Here is a 19,159-nt window from a genome sequence, read left to right as displayed (position 1 = left end):
ACTATTTCCTTTTGTTTGGTTTAAACCTGCTGCCTGATAACAGGCTGCCTCCATCCCTTATGCCACGGACCACGCTGACTAATTCTCCAGACCTAGCAGTGCGTGAGATGAGTTCTCCGCCCACCCCAGGTTTTGCTCGTGGCTCCTTTTTAGGATCTAACGGTCTGGCATTTCTCTTTTTTTTTTTTTTTTTCCCCTGTTGTTTCTCACGTCAGTGTTGCTTGTCTCCACAGGAAAGTGAGTGCTTTCCTTACGCGTCCCTTGGCAGCTCTGCAGCTCCAACTCTGCCAGTGCTGTCGCAGGCCACTGGAAACAGGCTGGGAAGGGAAAGGGGAGGGGGGAGACAGACCAAACATGGGGTTTGTGCTATTTTACTATAGCCCTGTCTAGAGCTCTCTGGCTGCCAAGTAACACCAGCTAGCACTGGAAACCTGCCCACCTCCTTCGCATCGCCTCAGTGGCTGAAAGCCGGGGAGAGAGCAGCTCCACGGGAACCCAGCAGCCCCGTAAGCAGCGATATGAAGGACGAGAGGCATTTCCCACTGCTATACGTGAGCCACCAGCTCCACAAAATACCACCAGACATGGCTTGCTGTAGAGATATGAGCTGCCCTGCCATACCCACACTCGCCATGCCCTGACACAATCTCAGCTACTTTTCCGACAAATGCTGGGAGAAGCCGACACCTCCAGCACTGCTTCTTGTTACCTCATGGAAGACACGTGTGACACCATTCCCACTCCTGAATGCGTGTTGCTCTGCCACTGGCTGACAAGCGAGGATGTGATGGAATGTAGCTTAACTGGGACAAGGTATTAATGTGGTTACTGCTATCTTTATAAATGTATAATATTCCTTTTTTTTTCTGGTCATGTCTTCAAAAGATATTTGTTCAAAAACAGGACTTTTACAACCCTTTTTTTTTTTTTTGGAAGGGCCATAAATGAGAGGAGGACACCGTGCAGATGGGGCAGGAGACCAAGGAGGCCCAAGGACAAGGAGAGAAAGGACTGGTACGGTGGGGCTGGAGCAAGCTGGAAGTAGGAAGGTCTGAGTAAGCCGAGCCAGGAGCAGACAGGCTGTGTGCTTTGCCCACCAGCCTGCACTGTTTGCGTTAGAGGCTACACACAGGGGCTCCCTCATTTTACCACTGCTCTTCCTGGGAAATTGGGGCAGAAAGGCAATCGGAACTCAAGTGGATGTGGAGGAGAGGTAGGAAAGCAGCGGTGCTGGGCAGCACCGGTAGAGGATGCTTTGCTGGGGGAAGAGGTAACTAGCGCAACCCTCGTCACAGGGGTTAGAGCAATGCAGCATGGATCCACCTCAAGGTTGAAGGGAAAGCAGATGTTCATCATGGCTCTGAGTATCCCGAGAAGCCCATTGCAGGCAGGAGGAGCTCCTTTCCAGGCTGGCCTGGACAGAGCGGTATGGCACGCTCACGTTAGCAAAGGGAGCCTTTCTCCTGACACGTCCAGGCATGGTGGTAAATCTTTTGGCTATTCATACTGACATTTGGGCTCTGTGTCAGGGATGTCCTAATAAAGATCTCCATCAGAGCCACCAAGCTGCTGGAGTTTTAGCCCCACGGGATAGGGCTGTGAAGCAAAGCTGCCTCCCACAAATGCGCCCGTCCGTGGGCAGAGCACAGGGACCCTGAGGTGGCTGCTGCCCACTGGGACAAGGGTGTGTGTGGCAGAGGGGTGGAGAGGAACCAGCTTCCCCAAATCCAGAAACGCTCTACAACTCTGTTTATTAACCGACAGTGGGGCATTTCCATCTGCCTTTTGGCTGCCGAGCTCTCTTCTGATGCCAGTTTTGCCCGGTGCCCGTCGGAGATCATCACCGCGCCCAGTTCCAGTGCACAGCAGGGTGACGCCAGGCCTCTGCGCAGAGCTCTCCTCGCTGGTACCTGCTCAGCAGACGATTCCAGCATCAGACCCCAACGTCGCCCTGTCTTCCCCCTGCCACTTCCAAGCCGGGCAGCTGTAGGGAGGGCGATGCGGTCCCTCTCCCCCTTTATCCCGGGAGCAGCGGGACCGCCGGGCGGGCAGGGGCCGGGGCGGAGGGGCCGGCGGATCCGCGGAGCCTGAGGCGATGTCTCCCTCAGTTTCCCCAGGAGATGGGGCAGGAGAGCAGGAGCGGCTCCGAGCTGGCGGCCGGGCCCCGGGGGGGAGCGGCGGCAGCCGCCGGCTTCGGGCGGGCAGGGACCGGGCAGGGCTGCGGTAGCTGTGGGGGCAACCGGGGCCGCCCCGGCTCCATCCCCACCCCGCTCGGCCCTTGCCCCACGGAAAGGCTCGGCCGACGGGCATCCCCCCCGCCCGCCGCCCCCTTCTCCTCTCCCCCGCCCCGCCGCTCGCTTGGCAGCCCCGACGCCCTCCGCAGCCAGTTTTCCAGCCCTGCGCTTCTTCTGCAGTGACAGCCAGTGGCTGCGGGGGCCTGTTTACTGTCCGGTTAATAAGTGAGCTGGAGCCGGGAAGGGGAGGGGGGGGAAACTTCTCCGACGGCGACGGCGGGCGGGCGGGCGGGCGGGGGGGAGCATTCCTGCGCCGCGGGGCCCCGGCGCCCCCCGCTCCCGCCGCCCCCCGCCCGCAGGTGCAAGGGGCTGGCACTCGGCAACTGGAAAGAGCTGGTTGGAGTTTGCACTTTAAGCTCCCGGCAGGGAGGGAGCCGGGGGCTGGGAGCCGGTGCGGGCGCCCGGCGGCGCGGAAGGATGGCTGGGTGGCTGCGGTCCCTCCTGGGAGCCCTGCTCCTGCTGGAGGTGGCGGCCGCCCTCAGCTTTCTCCACCATCGCTACGAGGAGATGGTGCAGGCCCTGTTCCACGTCCAGAGCCAGTGCCCCTACGTCACCCGCATCTACAGCATCGGCCGCAGCGTCGAGGGCCGACACCTCTACGTGCTGGAGTTCAGCGACTACCCCGGCATCCATGAGCCCCGTAAGTATGGAGGGGGATGGGGACACCAGTTCGTAGAGGATGGGCTTCGTCGCTGGGCTCTCTGCCACGCAGCACCCCTGGGGCGTGGGGTGGGTGAGGGTACCTCTCTTTCGAGGTAGGACTCCCAGCGATGCCTGGGTGTCAGGCAGTGCCGGCTCCGGCAGGGACCCCGCAGCCAGCCCCAGGGACACGCACTCAAAACCCGCCTGCATGCACCGTGCTTGCATGGGCTGCATCGTGGCCCCGGCGCGTACTTTGGACGGAGCTCTGATTTTTCAGCGCAGGCTGATGTGAGAACCCGGGCGAGTCCATCCCCACCTGCCCTGCCACCCTCTCCCTGACCAAAACACAGCGCTGTGCAGGCAGGGAGAGGCTGAGCCCACCCTCCACCCTTTGCTGCTGGATAGTGGGCAGGAGGGAAGAGTTCAGCCTTTCTACCTCCAGACCCCAAAGCAAGGGGGACAGCAAGCAAGGGACCTCGGCAGAGCAGGCGCTGGGCTCCCACAGCCCTGCTGGCCCCGTGGGCTGTGCAGCCCCTGTGACAGGAGGGTCTCAGGGATCTCTACCTGCTGCCACGTGGCCCTGCGGAGCCTTGGCAGCAGTGGCCCCTCAGCTGCTGCCTGTGCAGCATGGAGAGGCCGCCGAGCCAGACGTTGCTGGCAGCCAGGTGTCCCTGGGGGGCTGAGGGGACCAGCCGTCTCTCCGGGCTGGGGGTGTGCACGCAGAGCTCCTTTGCTTCCCCGCCTTGTGCCGCTGGGCTGCAGATGGGGACAGGGCTCTGCCTACTTTTTCCAGGATCTTTTTGCCTTTTCAAATCCTGGCTTGCTCGATGGTGTTGTTAAACGCAGGGGCTGACAAGTCCAGGCAGCCTAGAACTGCTGGCAGCACTGCAGGGGTGAGCAGAACCCCTACGTGCAGCGTCCCACCCCAGAAAAGCAGCCCCCCCAAACTCCACTGTACCCACTGCTCCCCTCCTGCAGCCCAGAGCATCGCCTTCAGGGGTGCCGGGAGGCAGGATTCCCACCCCTGATCTCCTCTGTGCCAGCCCCATTTGGTACAGGGAAACCTGTACAGGGAATCCTGCATGGCGCTGAGGCACCCCCACAGCTTGATTCAAAGCAAGGAGTGAGCAAAGGGCACTGGCAATGCACCAGTGGATTTTATACCTGCAGAACTCCCAAGAGAGCTGCTGGAAGGGGCACAGGAGGTGACCGAGATCTCCCCTGCCTGAGGCGGCAGCAGGGACCTGTGTCCCTGCTTGTAGCATGGGCCACTCTCAGGCTGGCACTTCCAGCACGTAGCATGAGGACTTTGGGAATCTGTGGACTCCCTTGAAGGCCACAGAAAGTAACTCTAAAAAGTAAGCCTAGAGCTAATGGGCTTACGTGCAGTAATTAGGGCTTGTGTGGCCACGTGGATAATGTTTAGGGCTCTGCATATTGAAAAAGGCTGACAAGTCCTGCTGCAGACTCAAACAAAGCAGAGAAGGAGAATCCCTGCTGAGGCCTTATTTTGTTAAATAATGGCTGCACATATCCCCAGGACATTTTTATAGTTTTTATAAACTAATTAAATCAGTTCTCATGTCTCCTGAAATCTAACCAGGTCAATACACATTGCCCACCTCTGGTGTCCTGTGGCAGTGGGGCCACACGCTGGCACTGTGAGTCTGCCCACTGCTGGTGGCTGGAAACCTCACGGTGCAATGGGACTCTCAAGCTCTAGCGAGCCGACGGCGTTTTTCATGACACCCTGTTTTTCCCTGACCTCTTCATGTGAAAGCCGGCCTCCCTTTTTAACCCAATTCCCCATGTATCTCTTATCCTACCCGTGCTGACTCCAGCCTGCAATGGGACATTTTTATTTTTCCAGAAGTAACTACTTTAAAAGCCCGTCTGGGAAAGTGTAACCCATCCCTCACGTGTGCTGCCTCTCCTTCATCAAAGCAGTGAGTCCTGCTCCAGGCACTGTCTGCCTGCAGTCTCTAAATCTGTATCTTGAGACCTCATTTTAGAAAAGTCAGTGGCAAGAGATGTTTTTGCTCATAGCGAAGATGCCCAAGGGACAATTTGATCCGTATTCAACTCAGCCACTGAGGGTTTCTCTAGGCTCTTGTCTCTGTCCCTTGAGGGTGAGGAAGCCCCTAAACCTTTTCCTTGGAGGCAGATGAAGGGGAGAGAAAGGAAAAACTGCTCATGCCTCCCATCAGCACGGGAGTCAGGGCTGAAGGCAGCAGCCAGAGGCGACTGTACCCTTCCAGTGAAAGAGCACGGCTCACCCCAAGCCAGGGATTGATTTTATCCTGCAGAGCAGTGAAAAACTCCTTAAAGCATGCAGAGCCAGGAATGTGCCACACTGGTGAGAGGCACTGAGAGCAAACTGTGAAGGGCGGAGGTGGGAGAAAGGACCTGTCCTCTCCACTGCCACCCACCGCAGAGCTGGGAGGCCCCGCCATCCCAAGGCTTGGGGGGGCAGCAATCCTGCTGGTGCTCCCTGGTCCCTCTGTGCTGCCTCTTCCCAGCCTGAGACCAAACCGCCTGGAAATGCATCCTCTTGTTCTCTCGGAAGGCAAGCAGCAACCTGGTGGAGAGCCTGAGCTGCTCCTACGGATGCTGTGGCAAAACGGAGGGGAGCCCATATGATAACTGAGCCACCCATCCTTGCTGAGAGTTGCATTTTCCAAGGGAAGTGGCCATTTCACACCATTTATTGGGGGGTCCTTTGCGCTCCCTGCAGTAGGAATTGGCTCTTCCCCCCTGTCCCAGCCCTGGCTGATGGTCTCACTCTCTGCTGCTCTCTCCAGTGGAGCCGGAGTTCAAGTATGTCGGGAACATGCATGGCAACGAGGTGCTGGGCCGTGAGCTGCTGCTGCAGCTCTCTGAGTTCCTGTGTGAGGAGTACCGCCGGGGCAACGAGAGGATCACCCGCCTCATCCACGACACACGCATCCACATCATGCCTTCCATGAACCCCGACGGGTACGAAGTGGCTGCCAAGCAGGTACCAGGCAGCGATCGCCTCCTCCAGCCGGGTAGGGGCAGAAAGCCCTTCAAATCCCTGCGGGATCCCCTTCACTGCGCCTATGGAGAGGGGTCATCCTTCCTCTCCATGCCCTGCCAAACCCGGCCCCCTCAGCTGGCATCGTTGCTCCTCATCTCCTGTGCCAAGGTGGCCCTGGCAGGTGATGGAGAAGGCTTTCTACACATGTCTTGCCCTCCTCAGAAGTTATTTGTCACAGGAGGGTCACTGCAAACCCCCTGCCCCAGGCTGTGGAAGAGACAGCTGAACACACCACTGCCATGAGCAGACAGGGACAAGAGGGATGGGGCAGGGGGAAGCCCTCTAGTCCTCCCCCAAAACCTCACCCATTCCTTTGTACCCCTAGACCTCAGGGAGATCATCGAATCATAGAATGTGTTGGGTTGGAAGGGACCTTTAAAGGTCATCTAGTCCAACCCCCCTGCAGTAAGCAGGGACATCTTCAACTAGATCAGATTGCTCAGAGCCTCATCAAGCCTGGCCTTGAATGTCTCCAGGGATGGGGCCACCACTACCTCTCTGGGCAACCTGTTCCAGTGTCTCACCACCTCATTGTAAAGAACTTCATCCTAATGGCTAATCTAAACCTACCCTGCTCTAGTTTAAAACCATCACCCCTCGTCCTATTGCTACATGTCCTTGCAAACAGCCCCTCCCCAGCTTTCTTGTAGGCTCCCTTCAGGTACTGGAAGGATATTGTTCATGATATTTTATTCATAGCTCATTCAGTTGAGGCAAATTGTTTATTTGGCTTGTGCCTTTCTCTGTGACCCTGGAAAATGAAGATATTGTTATTGACTTTCCCTGTCAGTACCAATACAGTTTATTCTCCTGCCAGCAATAACACACGTGTTGCAACGGCCGGTCGCTGCTGCCCTGACACCCAGCCTGCCTGCACCCACCCTGTACTCACCCCCATGATGCACCTTTGCCCTGCAGGGCCCAGACAGCAACGGGTACTTGACGGGGAGGAACAACGCCAACGGAGTGGACTTGAACCGCAACTTCCCTGACCTCAACACGTTCATGTACTACAGCGGGGAAATCAGCGGGCCAAATCACCACATCCCACTGCCCGACAACTGGAAAAGCCAGGTACCGGTCTGGGGTGCTGCGAGGGCTGCATCATCCTCTTAGCGTGGCCCAGCACTCAAGCAAATGTACTGTCCTTTGGCTTGCATGGTGCTTGTCTCCTTCCCTGTGCTTCCTGCGTGCAGAGAAACGATGTCACCCTGCCCTCTATCACAACTTGCACCTCCGCCAGGAGAGGTCGGCATCACAGCTGGCTTGGGGAGGAGGCTGCAATGCCAGGGCAGAAGAGGTAGCACATGCTAGCTGACGCCTGTGCCCCGGGTTTTGGGGCTGTGCTGGGAGAGCTGTGGCAGAGTATGTGCTGGAGGAGCCAGCTCTGCGCACTGGGGTGGGTGGTGGACAATGGAGGAAGCTGCAAGGGCTGAAGCAGGGGCATTACGGGGCAGGGTCTGACCTGAATGATCACACCACAGCCTGGCGTGGAGCAGCAGCCAGCCCAGAGGTGCCTGAGCTCTTCTCTCTGTCCCCATCCCTCTTCTCCTCACAGGTGGAACCGGAGACGTTGGCTGTGATCCAGTGGATCAGCAGCTACAACTTTGTGCTCTCGGCCAACCTGCACGGTGGAGCGGTGGTGGCAAATTACCCCTATGACAAGTCCCAGGATCAGCGGTTCCGAAGCCACCGGCGCACGGTTAACACACCTACCCCTGACGACAAGTTGTTTCAGAAGGTGAGCACAGCTTCAGCGGGCGAGGACATTCCCGCAGCCCTGGCAAGGTGCAGCGTGCGAGAGCTGGCCGGGAGTCCCTGGGTCACTGCCTCGTGCAGGAGCCGAGCCAAGAAACGTGTTGGAAATAACCATTAGCAGACTACGGTGTTCCTGCCAACCACCGGCTCGTGAGCCACGTCAGGGCAGTCCCATCGTGAGCCAGTCCCACCACACGGACAGGCCAGTCTTAACCCTTGGGAGCCCCAGTACCCCAGCTACTTAACCCCATAACCCCAGTGTCACCAGTGTCTTCAGTACCACCCTGCTCTTCCAGAGCTGGAACCTGACCCCAGCTTTGCTGCACCATTGTGGCATGTGTATGGGGTTTTTTCCTAGAGAGGTGGCAGGGTCTGGCTGGGGGTCTGCTGAGAGCAGGATAAGGGAGGTGAGTGCCCATCAGGGGCTTGCAGATGGCAAAGAATAAGGAATACAATGAAAAGAGCACCAGGAGCATAGTCAGACATCAAGGAATATATCCGTATGTGCTGCTGATCCTGCTAGCACCAGCTGAAGCCTGTGGTTTTTCTCCATTGTTAAAATGCCCCAGAAAACAGTGCCTTCAGTCACTGCTTCCATCAGGAAATAGCCGGCACAAGAAAAAGCAAGTCTGCGTTAGAACAGTTAATGAGAAAAATAAGTCTGAGCTGGAGTTCAGCCTCCTCTGGAAGCAGAGGCCGTGCAGGGGCTTGCCAGGACCTGCTGGGATCAGGGCTGCGCTCGGACCCAGATGCAGAGAGGCTGCAGTCTGGGGCGTAGGCTAACGATACCCACATAGCCTCAGAAGTCAGAAATGTAGTGAAGTAACTGTTTTCCTCCTGACAGAAGGACTTATTACACCAGCATCTGAACCATAATACAAGAGTATAGAGTTTGCATTAGAAAACGCAAACAATGGTCTCTCTTAAACCGTGTCTTACGCAAAGGACAGGCTTTGGATGCAGCGTCCCAATTTCTGCCTTGTCTTCGTATCTAAAAATAAGCTATAATCTTAATAAGGGCAATAAACAATTGGTTGCCAGAAGCAGAAGTTACCCAAACTCTTTCCTAACACAAATTTCCCTGATATATGTGGTATTTGCATCAGGACTGATACTGGTTCCTTTTCCTTGCGTATCCGCTCCCCTTGTTAGTGGCATTTGCTGTGTGGGGACCGGCACCGATGGGGCTGAGTGCCCCTGCGTGGGCCCGCTGGCCCCCGCTCCCCCTCGTCTCAGCAGGAGCAGGGAAGGAGCCGCCTGTGCCATCAGCAAGCCCACGGCTTGCCAGATTTCTGCTCTTCCTCCTCCGCCTTCATCTGCCTACATTTCGTAGAGGTCCTGGCCACTTCGTGTTGTATTTCACGGCAGTAAAATGCAGGAGCTGTCTCCTGTCTGACTTCCCTCCCACGCTCCCCAGCAAAGCCTGTGGAAGAGGGGGATGTTTTGCCCAGAGCCGGGCAGGGTCCCCACGCTGGAGCGGTGGCCGATGGCTGCCCTCTCTCTCTCTCTAGCTGGCCAAGACCTACTCGTACGCCCACGGCTGGATGCACCGTGGCTGGAACTGTGGGGACTACTTCGCCGATGGCATCACGAATGGGGCATCCTGGTACTCGCTCAGCAAAGGTAAGGGCTGGGGAGGTGAGCACCACCCGCAGCAAGGGGTTGAGCTGAAGAGAGGTAAAGGGATAGAGGAGAAACCTCAGGACAGGATGGGCTGGGGAAGGGCCATGGCAATAGCGCTATTACTAGACACCATTCTGGTGTCTGCATCTCAGACTGGGAAATGGCTTGGGAAGACTGGAAGTGGCTTGAGAAAGAGCCACAGAAGTTAGCCGAGGTCTGCCGAGTCCTGCTGTGTGCTGCTGGGTGAAGAAAGCATTAATCTGTTAGTGAATTTAAAAATGCTATGGCATAACTCCATCAAGACCAAAAACTTTGACCAAAGGGAAGACATTTCTCATAGCTGCTGTCTCCTGAAAGATCTGATTTAAAAAGGCACAATGAAGAATCAGAAAATCAGCAAATTAGGCTAGAAAAAAGACTGGAGAGCAACTGGGAAGGCATATAATACAGCCCCTGCGGTACCAAGCCTTCCTGAGCTTCTGAAGGCAGAGTGGTGAATGATCCGGCTGAGTTGGGCAGCCACGAGGGGAGGGGATTGCATGGGGGGAGAAGGCTCTAGTCACACTGTCATGGAGGGAGGAGGCTGCACCTGCGGAGCAAGGAGGGAGAGCAAGATGGCTGTGGTAGAAGATCAGCACGGGCCAGGATGCCTGGGACACAGGAGTGGGGAGGGAAGGGGGCCTCACATTCCCCTGGCCATGGGCTCTTCTTCTCCTCCAGGCATGCAGGACTTCAATTACCTCTACACCAATTGCTTTGAAATCACCCTGGAGCTGAGCTGCAATAAGTTCCCCCCTGAGGAGGACCTGGAGCGGCAGTGGATGGCCAACCGGGAGGCCCTTGTTGCTTTCATTGAAGAGGTAAGGGGGCAGTCCTAAGACCTACACCCTTCTCCTGCAGGCCCCCATGGGCCCCAGCCCTGATGGTAGGGGACCAAGAGGACCTGGGAGCACGAGGGTGGAAAGGAGGCGGTCATGGAGCTTGCTGGGTGCTCTAGTTGGTAAGCTTTGGGAAGGCTGTTGTGTCCTAGACTGGCTCTGCTGGGGACAACCAGGAGATCCAAGGGTTTGGGAAAGGTGGGGTTGTTCCCAGAGCTCCACCCTCCTCCAGTGCTCAGCAATACCCTCTTGAGCCAAAGGAGGGCCGTTGATCCAGCAGTCTGTCTCCCTCCTGGCAGGTTCACCAGGGCATCAAAGGGATGGTGTCAGACGAGAACAACAACGGCATTGCAGGAGCCGTGATTTCTGTCCAGGGAATCAGCCATGACGTCACCTCGGGTGGGTTGCTGGTCCCCTTGCGTGCTGTCCCTTTTGGATACAGCCTCTCAGAGGCTGGCGGGGGTGTGGGAGGAGGTCAGCAGGCGAGGCTATAATATGTGCGGCCAGCATGGTTTGCTTCCAAAAAACACGAGCTGTGAGAAATGTGCCTGTGCATGCTGGACCAGGGAGGGCTTCAGAAAGCTTAGGAAAGAAAGAGGTGAGAACTGGAATGCAAACCTTATCGTGAAGGACTTCAGGAAGTCAGCTCCAATTTTAGCTGAGAGAAAGGAGAAAATGCATTTGCATAGAAACGAAGAGAAGATTGAGGGAATAATCTACTCAAGTATCTACACAGAGCTGAAAAAGTTGATAGCAAAGGACACGATGGCAGAACAAGATGAAAGGCTGAAAGTTCAAGCCAGACAAATTTAGACTGAGCATGAAGTGCCACTGCAGTTTATCCAAGTTGTGGTGGTTTCTCCTTTGCTGGCCGATTTTAACCTCCCTTTCATAAACACCCTTCTCCAACTGGACCAGCCATTACAGACTGGCTGCAGAAAATAGCTGATATTCCACCTCTCCAGAGGCTGGACTATGAAATCATCAAAATTCCTTTTGGCTCTAGGTCTGTGACTCAGTGACACTCTTAACGTTTGGCACTTGTTATGGCAACCTGCATAGGAAAGGGGAGTGTGCAAGAGATCACAGAGTCACGGAGCTGCTGACTGGAAGAGCCCTCTGGGATCTCCTGTCCAACCTCCTGCTGGGAGCAGGATTGTCCCCAACATTGGCTCTGATCAGCTGCCGCTCCCTCCAGCCAATTCTCTCTGACGCCCAAGGATGGAGATTTCAGAGCCTCTCTGCTGTGCTGTGCCAGGGCTGCACCACCTTCCCAGTGAAGCTGTCCTCCCTGATCCACCCTGAAGCTCCCAAGCTGCCAGCTCTGGCTGCTGCCCCTCGTTGTATTGCCTGGCGCTGCTCAGAGGAGTTTGGCTCCATCACCATTGTAGCTGCCCTTGAAGTAGCTGCTGGCTGTGAGCAGACCCCCCTCCGCCTTCTCCCAGCCCGGCTGAGCTCTCCCGGCTGCCCCAGCTCTCACTGTGGGAGCTGAGCTCTCCCTGTGGGTCAGGGGCTCTGGTTCTCTGACATCCCTCTTGACCTGGGGGCACCAAAACTGGGCACAGTATCCAAGTGCAGCCTCCCTGGGACTGAACAGAGAGAGAAAATTATCCCCTTTGACCTGCCAGCCAACCTCTCTGTTTTCCCTTGGAAGCCCCTGACTCACGTGTGTCTCACTCATACCAATTAGCCCCACTGAAGCCAAAGTGACACAGGCTGCCTGTAATGATTACTCAAATTCGCAATACCCATCCAGTTCCATAGATGGGAATATAATCAAATTGTCTAAGTAATCCATAATGTGCTGCTGCCTCTCTGTTGGCCATCCCCTGACCACACCAGTACAGCATCAAAGTGCTCCTGGGGCTTCCTTATCCAGGGAGAATCAGGTGGAGGAGCAGCTGAGCTGACGAGCAATTAAAACCCTGCTGATAACCCAAATGTGGCAAAATTGTATATATGTGAATCCAGCCTCACAGTAGCCAGCAGTTTTAGAAGCAAGGTCAAAAATTGCCTGGGTTTTGAAGGCTATGCATCCTTGAGGAAGTGTGCTCAGCAAGAGCTCCTGGAATAGCTTTTGCTCTGCTCTCTGTGCAACCTGAGTGCTTTCTCTTCCCATCATGTGTTCCAGGTGATATGGGGGATTATTTCCGGCTGCTGCTGCCTGGCACTTACACTGTCACAGCCTCTGCAGAGGGGTACCAGCCCCAGACAGTGACAACAACAGTGGGCCCAGCTGCACCTTCATTGGTGAGTCAGGCTGCATAGCCACAAGGGTGTCTCCAAATGTCTTCACCCCAGGGAGAAAGAAATGCAGTGGGGGATGTCTAGTGAGCAGTAGAGAAAGAAGATGGGATGTAGAGTGTTGCCAGTGGCTACAGGCTGTCTGCTTTGGGAGACACAGGGCTCCCTGCAGCTCACAGAGAGGAACAGGGTGAAGGCAATGCCATGTACGTATCGATTCCTTACTGGGCTGCTGTGCCAGCTCCTGTGTCCCTCTGCCTCTTGGCCGTGGGGAGAGCCCCTGGCTGTCTGGGGCTGCTGCTCTTTAGCTCTCCCTCCATCCTCCCCACTCTCCAGGATGTGATAATGTGGAAGCAGCGTCTGTTCCCTGGGGCTCCCTTTTCCCCCTGGCTCTGTGGGTTTCAGTGCTCTGCTGTCATCTCCACCCTGCCTGGAACCAAACACCTTGTGAAACTCACAGCAAGAGGCTGAGGTCTGCCCTTCTTTCTGCCGAGAGCACCCAAGACAGATGGGGACTGGGTGCCAACAAAGAAGAGCCAAGCACCTTTGGGAGATGAAGCAAAACCAGGTGGTCTTGACAGCACTGTGGCCCCTACAGTGCCCTTCCGCGGGCAGGCTGGACAACTAGAAATTGGTTGTAAAAACAGCAGGTGGTGATCTCTGTCCCTGCTGTTGCCTTGTGAACACAGTGGTACTGCAGATGCAGCCTCCTCTGAGGACTGGTAAGAGCCCCCCCAGCTGCAGCATCCTGGCACATCGTTTGCCTCACTGCGTGTACGCTGGTCAGGCTCTGCTGTAAATACACTGCGGTGGCTCTCCCACCCTCCGTCCCTTCATCCCACCCTAGCCAGCCTCTGAAGTTCTTCCAGAGCTGCCCTTTTCTCAGGATTAGAAACCTTCTAATTTTCGTCCTAAATTTATTTATGGTCAGTTTATCCCTATTTGTTCTTTTGCCAATGCTGTGCTTTAAATAGCCCCTCTTCTTCTCTGGTATTTATTCACTGATGTATTTATAGAGAGTTGTCAAGCCCAGTCCCAGCCTTTGTTTTGCTAGGTTAAGCACCCAGCTCTTTGGCTTTCCTTCTAAAATAGATTTTTCCTTTTACCGTGCTAGTGTAGAAGACCGATTTGTTCCCGGATGGTCTGATTTTTGCAGATCTCCCCTCACAGCAGCCCTCCTGTCCCCATTTCCCTCCGCCGCTGCGGCACCTCCCCTACCCACCGTTCACCCCATCCCTCCCCCGGGAAGCCCACACAGCCCCGTTCCAGTTTCACCTTTCTGTATGGCCTCCCCATTCCCCGTTTATCTGATGCTGTGTCCTACGTGCTCCTTGTCCTCTTCTCCCTCTCATAACTGCTTGCATGGCTGTAGTTGATGAAGGTTTCTTCCTTGGAATTCTTTTGCCTGCATCTGCTAGAAGCACTAGTTGCTGAAAGACTGATTAAGCAGGATTCAGCTAATGAGATGCAATTGAAAAAGGACTGTCTGTCCTGAAGTATTCTGTGTATTAAGTATTAACAGAGATGCAAAGCAATGCTATTTCTCTATTCTCTGCTAAGAAAAGATGAAGAAAGAGCACAGCTCAGTCCCCTGCCTTTCACAGCTCATCTTCCAAACCATCCTAGGACATCGCATCGCCATAGGAGCAACTCTCTGCGTAAGATATGTAGCTGATTGTCAGTACAACATTTTCCACAGGGGAAAAAAAAAAAAAAGTTTCCAGTTGGTTTAAGCACTGAGTTCCCATTGTCTCGTAACACTGGCTGAGGCCGCTTATTGCTTGTCTTGGCCCAAGAGTCAGCTTCGAAGGCTGGTGGCAGAGGCAGGTGCTGCAGACCCCTGAGCCAGCAGAGCACGCATATGGTGTTACATGGTTATTTTTGTTCTTCAGGTGCATTTCCAGCTCAAACAAGATGTGGTGAGGAAGCCCCTGGAGCGTAAAGCCTCAGGCACACGTGCGAACAACAAAGCCCTTCCGAAGAAGGTAGTGCCAAGAGCCACCCGCCGGGGGACCCAAAGATGAGGACAGCTGACTTGGCTGAGAGCTGGGGGAAGCCGTTTGTACGAGGCCTGGCTGATGACTCCAGCCAGTGAACTTTCCAACAGTCCAGCATGAAACTAGCCCAAAGTATTAGGTTATTAAACGAGGAAGTATTTAATCCCTGACCAAATCGTGAAGTCATTCACAACACCATGTGCCTGAGCTGCAGTTCCCCAGGCTGAGGGCTTCTCCTGCATTCCTCCTATCCAGGAGAGCTCTGCTCCCTTTAGTCCTGGACTCAGTTCCTACAGCCCGCATGAGATGCCCAGACACTGGTGGGTGCATAACAGGGAGAATGAATCCAGGCCCTGGTCTTAGATGGCTGCACTCACAAGCTGGGCACGTGAATCCTGGCACTAGTCCTCTGAGTGCGAGTGCCATGCTTCTCCCTCAGGTAAGGATGGTTGCTGACCAACCCGAAGTTAGGGGGAGGTCAGTTTTAAAGCAGTCAGTGATGCGACCAGCTCTGAATGCAGTTTGTCCCACACGTAGCACAGCCCTTGCTGGTCGGCAGTGCCACACACAGGAATGCAGCACTGGGAGGTGGTGGTCCAAGGTCATCATCCGGCTAGTGATGTCACATTTATCTTGATGTGCAGCTGGGGTTTTCTGGTAGCTGGTTTGGATTATTTGTAGTCAGACAGGCTGAAGCGATACAAGCTGGCAAAAGCAAAGGATTATCCTGTCTCCTTATGTCTTCAGATCCAAACCAGATGGCTCGCTGAAGGGTCTGCTCTAGCCAACACAAACTATTAGTCTGAGCACAGGAGCAACTACGTGAGGTCTGACAGCCGGTGATGCGTAGGAGTGTAAGACAGGTGATTTGATATTCCTTTGAGACAAATTCCCTGAACATTAGTCCTCTCAACGTGCAACAGGGAAGTGTGGATGCTTGATGCCAGCAGTGTGCCGTGCAGGTACAGCACAAGCCATGTGAGTTGTAATTGGGTTGGGGAAGACACGATCCATAGTTCAGTGAGGTGGGGTTCTACAGGCTGGGCCTTAAAATGCTGCTTAGGCTGTCTGGGCAGGTTTGGAGTGGAAGCAAGAGTAGAAACAAAGCTGGTTATTTCCATGGTAAAAATATCTGAAGCAGGCAAAACCTTTCTAGCATTCTTCATACAAAAATAAGTAACTCCAGAGGAATAAACAGTCCCACCCATGTGCTGCAGCGCATGGTGGGGCTGGTTATCCCAGTCTCCCCCACAGAGCCCTCTGCACTGGCTCTCTCCGTGTCTCAGGCCTGTCCAAAAAGCATCCCCCAGACATCCCCTTGCTCCTTCTCTTTTGCAAACGTCTCTTCATCTCTTGTGAGCAACCCCTACCACCCTACTGCATAGGCAATATTCTGCACTTCATCCCTCACCGTCACCTCCTCCTCTGTCTCTGCTACAAGATGTTACTAGCATTTTCAGCCCTAGCAGCACACACGCTCATGTAGCTCTGCCTGCTAACAGAAGCTCTTCCTCTGTCATGTCTGTTCCTGGAAAAGCAGAGCAAACTGTCCCTCGGAGGGTATCTATCCAGGCTATTGCAAAAACCTGCAGAAATGGTACTGCACTTAAACATGGCCATGAGTGGTTTTGGTCTGCAGAGTCCAGTCCCACATTCACAGCCAAAGCTGAATTCAAATTCTCCTATTTTTTATCTTTTGGTGGTGGAAGGAAGTGAAAAAGGCTGGTGAGGCTGAGATCTTCAAACTCCTGTGTGGTTTAACACCTCTTCCCCTGGCCAAGCCCAGCAGCATTACTCCAGATGGTGGACCCTTGTGTCAGTGCACATTCACCCAAAAGATTTCCTGGTGGACGCGCAGGCGGGATGAAGGAGCCCAGCCTGCATCCCACAGCCGGGCCCCATGCAGCATGCAGAAGGGTCTGTTGTCACCACATGTCCAACCCATGTGCAGGAAGATGTTGCTGCCCCCAACCATGGCATTAGCTCAGCTGGCTGAGGACATGTATGAAGCTGAGAGCAAGGAAAGGGCTCCCAGGGAGCAGCCTTCAGGTGGCTAATTCAGCTGGGTGGTCCCTGGACAGGGTGATGCTCAGCCTGCACAGAGCTGCCCATGTCGACCCAGTCCCAGCAGCGTCGCCTTGCTGAGCCTACTGGCTGCAGGGTGCTCTCATGTTGCCCTCTTGTGGTCCTAAAAAATGTAGGACCATCTCAATTCCCTTTTTTTTCCAGGGCAGAGTCAGAGGAGGGGGATTTCTTCTCTGGGACAGGACGGCCAGCCCAGGAGGCCACATCACACATCCTCGCAGGCTGCTGTGGAATTGGCAGTGCAGCAGCAAAATTAGAATTTCAGTCACAAGCTTTTTCCCCCACAAGAGGTCTCCTATGAGATAAAACCTTCTGGAGGACTCTCTGTCTCTGGGCTGGGATTTGTCCAGCTCATTCTCCTCCCAGCTCTGAATATTTTTGCATTGAACAGTTTGGTAAAGCTCCACTTGGCCATGGCCGAGCTTTCCACGTGAAAACAGGGTTACAAAATGTTTCCGAGGCAGCACTCTCTTAAGCACGCCTCTGAAAGGCTTGCCATGAACTTAGCCCCCAGTGTCGCAAGAAGCGTGGGCTAAAAACGGTGTTAAACCTTTGGACACAACATCTGCAGCGCAGTGGTTTCCCGTTCTTTTGAGGCTCCAGTCAAGACAAAAGCAGTTGACAGGTTTGTGTCAGAAGACACAGCGAACAGTTGATCCTCCCCATCCTCTCTGGGCCACTCATGATTTTGTAGACCTCTTCCTCCACCCTATGTCCTTCTTCCAAGCTAAAGTGTCCCAGCCCACACAACTGTTCACTGTAAAGTCTGTTCCCATACCTCTGAGCATCCTTCGTGCCTGCCTCCGAACCTGCTTCCATTCTCATTTACCCTTTCTGAGATGAGGGGACCAGAATTGGATGCAGACACTGGAGAAACGTAAAAAAGGTGAAGCCAGGCCCAGAAGAATGAACCAAAACTCTTACAAGCAAGACTGTGAGGATCCTGGGATGAGCAGGAGCCCCGGTAGGGAGGGCAGATGGGGCTCTGTGCACGCGATGCATGCTGGTGTGTGGCTGGCATAAAGGTGGCAGAAAAACGGGAAAATACAAATAGCTGAACTCAAAGAAAAGTGAGGCAGCTTTGCTGGGGATGTCAACAGAGGTGGGTTTGTCATGGCGGTGACCTGAAAGGCTGAAAGGAGGGATGAGAATGACGAAAAAAGCTCAAAACCTGTCTCGGCAGGCAAGAACAGCAGGACTTTTGGGCCCAGAAGATAACATCTGAAACCCTGTGGCAGGGGCTATCAGCCGTTCTTCAGCTCCAACAAAGTGTATACAAGCAACCATACTGGGGGGGCAGAGAGCCCCCAGCTCCCTGTGCAGCCCCGAGCCCCATGACGATGGCATCGAGCCGTGCCAGCTGTGCGGGTCCCTGCCTCAGGAGCGGGTAGGGAGTCAGCGGCCAGCCTGTCTGTCCCCAGACCAACACGACTCCGACAGCGGTGCCTGCATACCCCGCTCCCGGCTGGTGGCAAGCCAAGCTGGGATCTGGGTGGTTGCTATGGAGAAGTGTAGCTAAATGCACAAACAAGTGCCAAACGGCGAAAACTGCTCCGGAGGCTTTACAGCGTGTTGCTGAGGGATGGTATCCCTTGGGGCATGGAGGCTTTTTTTGGCCTGCCAGGAAAACCAGTGGAGGACCTACTGTACTTGGTGTGCCTGACCCCTGCATGATGCACAAACTTGCCCTCCCTGTCACGTGGGTAGTTTTTTTTAAATTTGTTTTTCTTCATGTTGGTGCTCTGGTGTGGTCTTACGGTGTATCTAAACAGCCAAAGCCAGCTCCTAGCAGCAAAACTGAGACTGCACCAGATCAACAGCACAGACCCACTCGTCAGCTGCTGCCAAAGCTGAAGCCCACAAGACAGCAAGAGACTCCCAGGAGAAGGCAACAGCGGGGAAGGGGAGCCCCGGCGCTGCTCGTGTCTGCAAGGCAGCAGCATTTTGGGGGGAAGAAGCTGAAGCCACCTGTCTTGCTCTGCGCCAAGCTCCTGGGTGCCCTGACAGCACGCTAGCACGGGCACATAGTGTGCGCACCCCTGTTATGGTTGCAAATGTCGGACACTGCAAGTGCTGCGGCTTTGGGAGGAAGGGAAGGGCTCAGGGGTCCGGCACTGGGGCACAAAGTTCTCAGGATGACAGCCATCAAGGGAGAGAAAGCACTCCTCAGCAAACTTTCTAATTTATATCGAATGTGACGTTCCTGGTATGAAATTATCCTGTTGCCAGCTTGGGTCAAGTGCCAAGGCCTCGCTCCTCCTCATCCCCGCACCTGGCAAACCTTGAAAACACCAAGACCTTGAAACCCGGATCCCATAGCTGGCTAGAAAGTAAGTATTTTCACAAAATCAGACACTAGAGTCTTCTAAAAGTGAAGTTTTCCCTAGCAGAGACCTTACCGAAAAGTAAAATTACTGAAAGATAAATTAGTCCTGTGTCGCTCAAACCAGGACAACTCCACGTCCCCACGCCTGGCACCCACGTTGGGCAGCGCGTCCCAGGTCGGGGTGTCCCCGTGTGCCGCCGGGGGGCCTGCCTCGCAGTCTGGGGCCCAGCGGGGCCGCCAAGGGGCATGTCCCC

General features: G+C 54.9%; 1 protein-coding gene across 2 annotated transcripts; it reads left to right on the top strand.

Moving 5' to 3' along the window:
• Positions 1–2,472: 2,472 nt before the first annotated feature.
• CPN1 (carboxypeptidase N subunit 1) lies at positions 2,473–14,676 on the top strand. 2 transcript variants are annotated; one of them, XM_063339853.1, is made up of 9 exons: positions 2,473–2,934; positions 5,738–5,934; positions 6,913–7,068; positions 7,553–7,735; positions 9,264–9,375; positions 10,096–10,235; positions 10,553–10,652; positions 12,385–12,503; positions 14,390–14,676. In XM_063339853.1, exons 1-9 carry the CDS (start codon positions 2,712–2,714, stop codon positions 14,519–14,521), a joined length of 1,362 nt encoding a protein of 453 aa, XP_063195923.1. In that variant the 5' UTR covers positions 2,473–2,711; the 3' UTR covers positions 14,522–14,676. The 2 variants fall into 2 exon arrangements, with proteins under 2 accessions (XP_063195923.1, XP_063195924.1); XM_063339854.1 differs by lacking the exon at positions 10,553–10,652 and having other exon boundaries at positions 14,390–14,530.
• Positions 14,677–19,159: the final 4,483 nt, after the last annotated feature.

The sequence above is a fragment of the Chroicocephalus ridibundus genome, chromosome 6 (genome assembly GCF_963924245.1).
Source record: "Chroicocephalus ridibundus chromosome 6, bChrRid1.1, whole genome shotgun sequence".
NCBI lineage: Eukaryota > Metazoa > Chordata > Aves > Charadriiformes > Laridae > Chroicocephalus > Chroicocephalus ridibundus.
Note: the sequence above shows the minus strand (reverse complement) of the source record. Positions and strands in the feature narration are given on the sequence as shown.

Bases quoted from the DNA above. Each gene is read 5' to 3' on its own strand.
- CPN1 (XM_063339853.1), top strand. From the start codon at position 2,712: ATGGCTGGGTGGCTGCGGTCCCTCCTGGGAGCCCTGCTCCTGCTGGAG. The intron at 2,935-5,737 runs GTAAGTATGGAG...TGCTCTCTCCAG, and splicing joins CCCCGGCATCCATGAGCCCC to TGGAGCCGGAGTTCAAGTAT. The intron at 7,736-9,263 runs GTGAGCACAGCT...CTCTCTCTCTAG, and splicing joins ACGACAAGTTGTTTCAGAAG to CTGGCCAAGACCTACTCGTA.